Source organism: Vipera ursinii (assembly GCF_947247035.1).
Source record: "Vipera ursinii genome assembly, chromosome: 16".
Taxonomy (NCBI): domain Eukaryota; kingdom Metazoa; phylum Chordata; class Lepidosauria; order Squamata; family Viperidae; genus Vipera; species Vipera ursinii.
Window position 1 is genome coordinate 4,081,151 of NC_139529.1, and position 10,526 is coordinate 4,091,676.

General features: G+C 50.8%; 1 protein-coding gene across 3 annotated transcripts in view; it reads right to left on the reverse strand.

Moving 5' to 3' along the window:
• Nucleotides 1-4,902: 4,902 nt before the first annotated feature.
• The window catches only part of PDCL (phosducin like), a 19,187-nt gene continuing 13,563 nt past the window's right edge, over nt 4,903-10,526 (reverse strand). For all 3 annotated transcript variants that reach the window (XM_083375174.1, XM_083375172.1, XM_083375173.1), the window contains exons 3-4: nt 8,783-8,964; nt 4,903-6,263 (exon numbers count right to left, since the gene is read on the reverse strand). In XM_083375174.1, coding sequence (XP_083231300.1) covers nt 5,730-6,263; nt 8,783-8,964 — 716 coding nt within the window. In that variant the 3' untranslated portion in view covers nt 4,903-5,729. The remainder of the gene's footprint in view (nt 6,264-8,782; nt 8,965-10,526) is intronic.

A 10,526-nucleotide genomic window follows, 5' to 3' on the forward strand; every position in this document is an offset into this window, starting at 1 on the left:
AGTTGAAGTCCACGAGTCATAAAAGAGGCAAGGTTGCCTACCCCTGGCCCAGGCGGTCCAGCAGCGTCATGGCAGCCACGCCTTCCACCCATGCCCGCAGCATCATCTATGTGCGACAGGGCGTGAGGGTGGAGTCTTGTCCCTGCTGCCATGTGCTGGGCTGCGCTGCTTCGTGCAGGCCGTGCCCGGGGGAAACTCTTTTCGGGGGGGGGCCCTGCTGGTGAGGGGGCCGTGGGGGGAGGCGGGGCTGGTATGACGGCACACGTGCCCACAGAGAGGGCTCCGAGTGCCGCCTCTGGCATGCGTGCCATAGGTTCGCTACCACTGGTTTAGGTATGTTCAGGCGCCCACCATTGGTCGCGCCCCCTTCACCCCACTCCCCAGCCATCCTCCTCAGCTGATTTACAGCCAGCTTTCCTCCTCCGCTGGTCCTCCCTTGGCCATTCTCCCCGGCCAAGGGGGTCCTCCACCCCTTGCCCTTCCCACCTGCCCGTTTGTCCAGACACTAAGATGGGCGCCTAAACGTCCCTTCCCGCTCCTGACATTCTGCAAATGTCTCCGGGGGATCCTGTCCAGAGAGGAGAGGAAACACCAGCTCAGTCCAGTGGAAGGAATCCATTCCTGGCCGATCACCTAGTGGTCTTCACTTCCTCCCTCCTCCCTCCCCGCCCTCTTTTAGCTTTGCCTTTCGTAGCTGCTCCCGGGGACGCTTGAGGAAGAACAAGTTGTGCAAAAGAAGTGGGGGTGGACCAAACCTGCCCTAGGTGAGACTTTGGCGACCGCCTCCGTCTCCGCTTTCAAATTTATTTATGCAGCTGTGCGCCTTTGTGCCAAGGGGTGGGGGTGGGGGTGGAGGAGGAGAAAACCGACCCGCATGGGGGAAAAAGGAGAGGTTTTGAAATAAAACGGAAAACTTTTCTGACGATTTGTCATAAGTTGGCATTTCTTCACCTGGAAAAGACGCTGGGATCCAGCATGCGCTTTTTAAGAGCCCCGAGCTATAAGATGGCAAGGGGAGGGTTTTGAGTCTGAAGGGCTGCTTGCCCCAGTAGCCGTCCCTGCCTTTAATAGAACATAGAATGCTAAGGCTGGAAGGGACCTCAGAGGTCGTCTAGTCCAACCCCCTGCTCGAAGCAAGAGACCTGAGTTCTTCTTTCTCCCAGCTCTGTTCCGGAAGGAATACATTCTCGGGAAGATTCAGATGAACCTTGGCGATAGGGAGCAAAACTTCCTGCCCTTGCCTCGCTGGGCCAGGAGGGTTAAACCGCTCGGACGCATTTGCCCAGGGAAGCAAACAAAGGGAAAATTCCAATTTGCTTTGCACCCTTGGTCCACTGTTCTCACCCAGGCCTCAAGCCACCCTCCTGAGCACACAAGCCTGCCTGTAAAGGCCACCCCTCACCTCGCCCTCCTGGCCACATGCAGAAGTCAGCTGGGGCAACAGTCCCGCTTGCCTTGACGCTGCAGATGTTCAACGCGGCCCTTCAGCACCCAAAGTGACCGCTTGGGAGGGGCAGGGGGAGTGCTCCTTCTGGCTGCTATGGCAACGTAAATTTGCCTGCATCGAGTTGGGTTGCATTTCCAGATGTTAGCTGCCTTCAGGTAGCAGAGGAGATCTGAAAAGATGAGAGAGAGGGAGAGAGGGAGACAGACAGAGGGAGAGACAGGGAGAGAGAGAGAGAGAGGGAAGAAGGGAGGGAGGGAGGTAGAAGGAGGGAGGGAGGGAGAGACAGGGAGAGAGAGAGAAGGGAGGGAGGGAGAAGCAGGGAGGGAGGGGGAGAGAGAGAGGGGGAGGGAAGAAGGGAGGGAGGGAGAGATGGAGAGAGAGAGAAGGGAGGGAGGGAGCAGGGAGGGAGGGACAGGGAGAGAGGGGAAGAGAGAGAGAGAGAGAGGGAAGAAGGGAGGGAGGAGGGAGGGAGAGACAGGGAGAGAGAGAGAGAAGGGAGGGAGGGAGAAGCAGGGAGGGAGGGGGAGAGAGAGAGAGGGAAGAAGGGAGGGAGGGAGAGACGGAGAGAGAGAGAAAAGGGAGGGAGGGAGAGACAGGGAGAGGGGGAGAGAGAGAGAGGGAAGAAGGGAGGGAGGCAGAGATGGAGGGAGGGAGGAAGAGAGGGAGAGACAGGGAGGGAGGGAGAGACAGGGAGAGGGAGGAAGGGGGAGGGAGACAGGGAGAGACTGAGAAAGAGGGAGGAAGAGACAGGGAGGGAGGCAGAGATGGAGGGAGGGAGAGTGAGAGTGAGAGGGAGGGAGACAGAGGGAGAGACGGAGAGGGAGAGACAGGGAGAAAAGGAGGGAGGGAGGAAGAGAGGAAGGGAGAGAGGGAGACAGGGAGAGACGGAGAGGGAGAGAGGGAGGAAGAGACAGGGTGGGAGGGAGGGAGGAGGGAGAGACAGGGAGAGAGAGAGAGAAGGGAGGGAGGGAGAAGCAGGGAGGGAGGGGGAGAGAGAGAGAGAGAGGGAAGAAGGGAGGGAGAGACGGAGAGAGAGAGAAAAGGGAGGGAGGGAGGGAGAGACAGGGAGAGGGGGAGAGAGAGAGAGGGAAGAAGGGAGGGAGGCAGAGATGGAGGGAGGGAGGAAGAGAGGGAGAGACAGGGAGGGAGGGAGAGACAGGGAGAGGGAGGAAGGGGGAGGGAGACAGGGAGAGACTGAGAAAGAGGGAGGAAGAGACAGGGAGGGAGGCAGAGATGGAGGGAGGGAGAGTGAGAGTGAGAGGGAGGGAGGGAGACAGAGGGAGAGACGGAGAGGGAGAGACAGGGAGAAAAGGAGGGAGGGAGGAAGAGAGGAAGGGAGACAGGAAGAGAGGGAGACAGGGAGAGACGGAGAGGGAGAGAGGGAGGAAGAGACAGGGTGGGAGGGAGGGAGGAGGGAGAGACAGAGAAAGGGAGACAGAGAGAGGGAGACGAGACAGGGAGGGAGAGGGAGAGAGGGAGGGAGAGACTGGGAAAGGGAGACAGAGGGAGAGAGAGCGGGGGGGGGGCAGTTCTCTTTAAATTTTAATTTTACCACTACAAGCCTGGTTTTCAAGCCCCTTGTTCAATCCTTGTGTTCTTTTCTCAGTTTTTTTTTAAAAAAAAACCTCCTGAAGTTCAACCAAGGGGCGTCTCTCTCTCTCTGTGTGTGTGTGTGTAAAACGCACTGGCACGGGTCTTTCCTCTGAGGGTGGGGCAGAAAGAGCCCCTAACCTCTGCTGCCTGGATTCTGAAAGGCCAGACCTGACTGGATGTCTCCACCCAACGTAAACACCTCCTTCCTGCCGGGCCCAGGTGTGCACCTGCCGCTCCCCCCCCCATCCGGGATGCTCCCTTCTGGCTCCCATCGTCCCCGGTCTGCATGCGCTGGCTGGGGAGGAGGGGGGGAGAGCACAATCCACCCGGAGGGCACAGCTGGGGACAGCTGCTGCAACCCAGGCCAGCCCTGGGGCTCCAGAGGTTCGTCTCAGCAGCTGCCAGCCTTCCATTTCATGCCGAGGGCGGGATGGACATAAGCAAATGTTTACTGTCTGAATTACGAGTGCATATAAACAAATATTTACGGCCTGAGTCACCGATGTGTCTCCAGAGGGCCCGTCGGCTGTTAAAGGCGCTCCCTCCTCGACTGACGCAGAGGAAACAGAGGAAAAGGTCTCTTTCCTGGCATTGTACAGGCAATAAATCATCGATAAAACCCGCAGAGTTGTCGGAAAACGGGGCATTCAAGCAAAATAACTAAAATTCAGCTCTGGAATGGCTCCTCCAAAGACTGGCTGGTTTCTTCTCTCCGGACTGTGTCCAGTAAGCCCCAAATCCAGCCTCTCCTGGTTTGACACAGCTGGAAATCTGGCCACGCAGCTACCAGCAAGGGCCCGTGGTGGCTGCCTGTGCCTGCTCTGCGCTCTGCACGCTGGCCGGAACCAAGGCCGAGGGACACCGCCAAGGAGAAGATTTGTAGCTCAAGGTTGAAATGAGGGATCCCTGGCGCTCTCGGAGCTTGGCGGGTTTTCTGGCATACGTTTCAGGGCCCAAACGAGGGAACATTGGCAGCGCCAGCACTGATGATGTTCCCTAGTTGGGTCATGAAACATCTGCAAGAAAACAGCCAAGCTCAGAGGGCACCAAGGACCCCACAGTCCTCCTCCTCCTCCTTGCTAGCATTGATGATATTACCTAGTTGGGTCATGAAATGTCTGCAAGAAAGCCACCAAGCTCAGAGAACACCAAGGATCCCACAGTTATCCTCCTCCTCCTCTTCCTACTACTCTCTGCAAACCCACTTCTTTCTAGCACTGATGAAGTTACCTACTTGAGTCATGAAACGTCTGCAAGAAAACCATCAATCTCAGAGAGCCCCAAGTATCCCACGGTCCTCCTCCTCTCCAGAAACCCAACTCCCTTCTAGCACTGCCGATGTTCCCTAGTTGGGTCATGAAACGTCTGCAAGAAAACAGCCAAGAAGCTCCTGGGATGAGAAGCGAGACCTCCAAGGTCCCTTTCCACTCTGTCATTCTGTTCTCTAGCTAGACAAAACCTATCTGGGTTAACCGATGCCAATCTCTGCCCTACCTGATGTACCAATCACCCCACCCTCCACCACCCCACTGAACAGGCTTACGCCTGGGCCATTTCGTGCCCAAGCGTGTTTTCCTGTTATGATAAGCCAAACATAAACTAATAGCAACTTCCAAACATCCTTCTAAAATGTGCCAGGAATGTAGTTTTGAGTCATCTTGAGCTCCCTCTGGCTTCAAGTCTGCCTCTCAACTGATGCAAGAGGAAAAGCTTTTTTTTTGGGGGGGGGAGCACTTCTTCCCGTTTTTTCATTGCCTCTCAAAGCTTTCATCACTCCCCTACACACACACAAACACACACCCCATATCCAGGAGGGGCCTTTTCTCACTTCGATTTGGTCAAGCGACTACTCCATTAGAAGGTTCGGGTTTTTTAATCTTTTAATGCATGAAGAAAACATTTTTAAGTTCTGCTAGGCATGAAGGAAACTTCAACAGTCAATCTGCACAAGATGGGGGTGGGGAGGGAGAGGGGGGAGACACCCCCCTCCCCCCGCCACGGGACAGCCACATTCGGCGAGACGAAGACCAACAGTTCCCAAAAAACCCTTCATGGGAGGGAAAAGGCAACAGGGCTAGGAGCGGCCACCACCCGGTGGAGCAGTTCCAGACATGTTCACGTCCTGTCCGTCACTGTCAGGTCAAGCAAAAGGTGAGATGCCCCCCCTCCTCCCCGAGGAAACCTGTGGGGCTGACCCACGACCCACGGGACTAAAAAAGTGGAAGGCCTATTTGTGAAACTACACAGTGCCCAGGAGCACGGCAGGCCTCGGAGGCAACACCAAATGGGGAACGGGACAAACTCGCCACGGCGAACTCGCACGTGGGACAACTCGCCGCAGGGCAATTGAAACCGTTCTGTTTCATTATTTGAAACCCATAAAAAACGATTTTAACTTGGGCCATTCCCATTTCCCTTCCGGTTCGGCTCCAGCCTCATTTCACGTACTGTCTTTTAACTATTCTGTTCTGTTTCTTTGATCTTGCTGCGACTCTTCTCCCTGGCGAGTTGTCCGTGGTGAGTTTTGGCCACGGCAAACTGTCACGGACCCCCACTGAAGAAGCAGCCAGACCTGCCAGGTGGGGTTTTTTTGGGGGGGAGCTCCGAGGTGAACAACTACCCTTTACAAACTAGCCAGGGGCCCCCGGAGGACGGGGGAGGACCAGGAGCCCCGGCGCCCTGGCACCCCTCAGTCTATCTCCAAGTCGCTGTCTTCGCCGTAGCAGGCGGCCGCGCTGCGAATGGAGGCGTAGAGCACCACGTCCTTCTCCGGCAGCAGGCTGAATTCCTGGAGGAAGGCCTCTAAGTCCGCGGCGAAGAAGTCCTCGCCCAGCTGGTCAGTGATGCGGACGAAGTTACCGATCAGCTCCCCGCCCTTGTAGACCAGCAGGGCCGGCAAGGCGTTGCTGGTGAAGCGGGCGCTGGCGCCGATCAGGGAGCTGCGGACCCGGCAGAACTTCACTGTGGGGTACTCGGCGGCCAGACAGAGCATGCAGCCGTCCAGGGCTTCAGCCCCGGGCAGGTGGTCCTCGTAGATGTGGATCATCACCAGCGTCTTCTTGTTGCCTCTGTCCACCGTCTCCAGGAAGGCCTCCCCGCTCTGGATCTCGAAGACCTGCTTGAACTGCTGGCCGGGGTGCAGCTGCCGGCGCATTTCCTCCATGCGCTGCTTGCGGTACTGCTGCAGGAACTCCTCGTCGTCTGCTTCCTGGTGCAGCGCCAGCTGGGGGGAGGGGAAGAAAGAGGCCACAGCTTTTAATGGGCAGGAGGAGGTCAAGGGGGGGAGCGGGGGGGGGAGAGAGATCGTGCCCGGATGCCTGCCCGGTTGCTGCCTGGAGGATGTGAGCAGGAATGCTAACAGGACAAAGAACCCAGCCAAGAATCAGGGAGCATAACCCAAGGGACCTTGGAGGTCCTCTAATCCAACCCCCCAGCTCGTGCAGGAGACACTTTCATACAGAAGAACAGAGCCGGAAGGGACCTTGGAGGTCCTCTAGTCCAACCCCCCAGCTCATGCAGGAGACCCTATACCATTCCAGACAAATGAATGTCCAGTCTCTTCTTAAAATCCCCCAGGGATGGAGTGCCCACAACTTCTGGTGGACAGCAGTTCCACTGGTTAATTGTCCTCGCTGTTAGGAAGTGTCTCCTTAATTCCAGGTTGCTTCTCTCCTTGATCGGTTTCCATTCTTTGCTTCTTCTCCTGCCTTCGGGGGCTTTGGAGGATCGGTTGACCCCCCCCTCCTCTCCTCTGTGGGGGGGGGCTCAAGTACTGGAACATGTTTTCTCTTTATTAGGTTAGACATACCCAAGTTCCTGCATATCTATCTTTTCCTTTGGCTGCCTCCACGAAAGTCTTGCCTCAATGAGGACCCAGATTGTTGGGGGCAATTAAGCTGACTTTGTAATAATGCCGCTTGGGGTGTGTGTGAAAGCCCTAATAAGCAGGCATATACATAGAATGAAGGCTACTGCTAAGCTTGTAAGCCGCCCTGAGTCTTCGGGGAAGGGCGGGATATAAATGGAATTAAAATAAATAAAAATAAAAATTCCTGAAACCCGAGACTGGATGTTTTGCGAAAACCATCGGAGAATCCTAGAGCAACTCTCTTCTATTCTGACCAAGCCAACCTTTCTCAAGGGTGCCCTGGAGGAAGATCAAGATCGGGCTGAGAATCGGGTCAGCCACCTTCAGAAAGGGAGGATCACAAGCCTCTGGAGAGTTTTCAGAGATAGCCCTGCTGGGTTGGATGGCTCAAGCCACAATTAAAAGGGTGAGATGCAGGCAAGAGCAACCGGTGGCTGCCGGCTGGGGTTTTAATATTGTAAGCCACCCAGAGTTACTGTGTGACAAGGTAGGTGGCTAATGAATTTTACAAATAAAGAAATACAGATTGGAATAGAATAGAATAGAATAGAATAGAATAGAATAGAATAGAATAGAATAGAATAGAATAGAATAGAATAGAATAGAATAGAATAGAATAGAATAGAATAGAATAGAACAGAATAGAATAGAATATGGAATGGAATGGAATATAGAATAGAATAGAATAATAGAATAGAATAGAATAGAATAGAATAGAATAGAATAGAATAGAATAATAGAACAGAATAGAAAATGAATGGAATGGAATGGAATATAGAATAGAATAGAATAGAATAGAAGAGAAGAGAATAGATATACAATACAATAAGAATAGAATATATGATAGAAAATAGAATAGAATATAGAAAATATTTATTTATTTATTTATTTATTTATTTATTAATGGGATTTATATCCCACCCTATCTCCCGAAGGACTCAGGGCAGCTAAGAACAAAACATATAATAAGTACAGAAATTAAGATAAAAATAAAATTAAAATCATCTGTGCAATAAATTAAAATTAAAAACTTAAAATAAATTAAAAATTGTAAATATAATTAATTAAATTAATTAAAATATAAAGAACAGAACAGAATAGAAAATGAATGGAATATAGAATAGAATAGAAATTAGAACAGAACAGAATAGAATTATAGTATACAATAGAAAATAGAATAGAATAGAATAGAGAATATAATAATACAGAAAGAACAGAACAGAATCGAAAATGAATGGAATGGAATATAGGATAGGATAGGATAGGATAGGAGCTGGAAGGGACCTTGGAGGTCTTCTAGTCCAGCCCCCTGCTCAAGCAGGAGAATCTATACCGTCTCAGACAAGCGACTGTCCACCCTCTTCTTAAACGCCTCCAGTGATGCAGTGCCCACAATTTCTAAGGCCGTCCTCAACTCACAACAGTTCATTTAGTCACTGTTCAAAGTTACAAGGGCTCTGAAAAAAGTGACGTACAACTGGTTTTCACCCTTACTATCACGATAGGTCACCTGATCAAAATTCAGAGGCTTGGCAACGGACTCGTATTTATGACGGTCGCAGCCTCCCGTGGTTATGTGATCCCCTTTTGCGACCTTCCGCCAAGCAAAGCCAAATGGGGGAAGAAGCCAGATTCGCTTGGCAACCGTGTGGCTAATTTTAACAACCGCCGCCATTCACTGAAGAAACGTGGCGAGAAAAGGCGGGAAATGGGGCAAAACCGCCAGTGTCTCGCTTAACAACAGAAACGCTGGGCTCCGCTGCGGTCGTTAAGCCGAGGACCCCCTTGTAATAAATAAACTCCACCCCCACCCTGGTGCGGAAACGCTGCCGACGTCGGGGAATGGATCCGAGGTGAACGGGGAGGGTTTTTACCTTGTCGTTCAGCTTCTCCTGTAGCTCCTTCTGCTTCTGCTTGTCCTTCTCTTCATCCAGGTGTGACTGGCAGGTCATGGAGAGCTTTTTGACCAGCCTCTCCATCTCCCGACACTGTTCCTCCCGCTGCTCCGTCTCCAGCTGTTTGAATCTCCTCCAGTCGTTGATCACCCCTTTCGGACCTGGGAAGAAGGAAGGAAGATGAAAAGAAAGAAAGAAAGAAAGAAAGAAAGAAAGAAAGAAAGAAAGAAAGAAAGAAAGAAAGAAAGAAAGAAAGAAAGAAAGGAAGGAAGGAAGGAAGGAAGGAAGGAAGGAAGGAAGGGGTCAAAAATTGGTCGGGGAAAAATATATATATATATATATATATATATATATATATATATATATATATATATGTAAATTTTAAATTGCTAACAAAGAATTAAGGGAGACTGATATGCATTTCAAACTTATTAGTTTTCATCAGTCAGCCATACCCTTCTGAGATTCGAACCTGGGCTGATTGCACATTAGGCAGTTGTTTTCACCTCTAAGCCACAGGCTCTCTCTCGCTTTGTTAGCTGAGAAACAAGGGGAGATATGTGTCAAATGCTTGTTAACTATTTTTAGATTACCTTGCTAGGCCCCAAACATGGGACAAATCTTTATTTCCTGTGTCAGCCTAACCTAAAGGCCATCGACAGGCAGTAGTCACACCGGTGACAGCTCATATTTGTGTAAATTTTAAATTGCTAAATATATATATATATATATATATATATATATATATATATATATATACACAGAAAATCTTTCTGACTCCGCAAAACACACTGACCGAGAAAGATACACGTCAGGGGAAAAATATTAAAAAGTGAAAATTAAGAATATAGATGAGGGGACCTACCAGAGAGAATATTGGGGGGGGGGGGAAAGAAACATTTGTTTGAACATGTGGATTCTGGATTATAGAAACCAATTGTTAAGGATTTTTCTTTACCAATGTAAACCCGGCAAACACAGTTAGCCAACTGTGATGTGATTTATGTTTAAAAAAAAAATCAATAAAACATATAATAATAATTAAAAAATCTTTTTTGCGAACATTTTGTCATGGTTCTGACTAATGAAACACTTCAAAGAACCTCCAGGCATTGTTTACGCTAAAAAGTCTATAATAATGAGAACAAATCGTCAGCAGGGCATGGATGGATGAATTCCACTCCCTTCAACAGGTAATATCTGGCACAGTTCCCTCCTCCAATTTGCAGTCATAAATCACATTCTCCCATCAGTTTGAAGGGCAAAGTTTCCTTCTGCACTTGCTGCCATTTCTTATCTTATTAAAAACAACTGGGGTAACATTCTCCCTGGACTATAAGAAAGGCTGAGCCAAAGAATGGAGGCCTTTGAACTCTGGTGCTGGAGAAGACTCCTGCGAGTCCCTTGGACTGCAAGGCGATCAAACCGGTCAGTCCTAGAGGAGATCAACCCTGACTGCTCTTTAGAAGGCCACATTCTGAAGCTAAAACTCAAATCCTTTGGCCACCTAATGAGAAGGAAGGACTCACTGGAGAAGAGCTTCATGCTGGGAAAGATTGAGGGCAATAGAAGAAGGGGACGACAGACAATGAGGTGGCTGGATGGAGTCACCGAAGCAGGAGGCGTGAGCTTAAATGGACTCCAGAAGATGGTAGAGGACAGGAAGGCCTGGAGGAACGTTGTCCATAGGGTCGTGATGGGTCGGACACAACTTTGCAGCTAA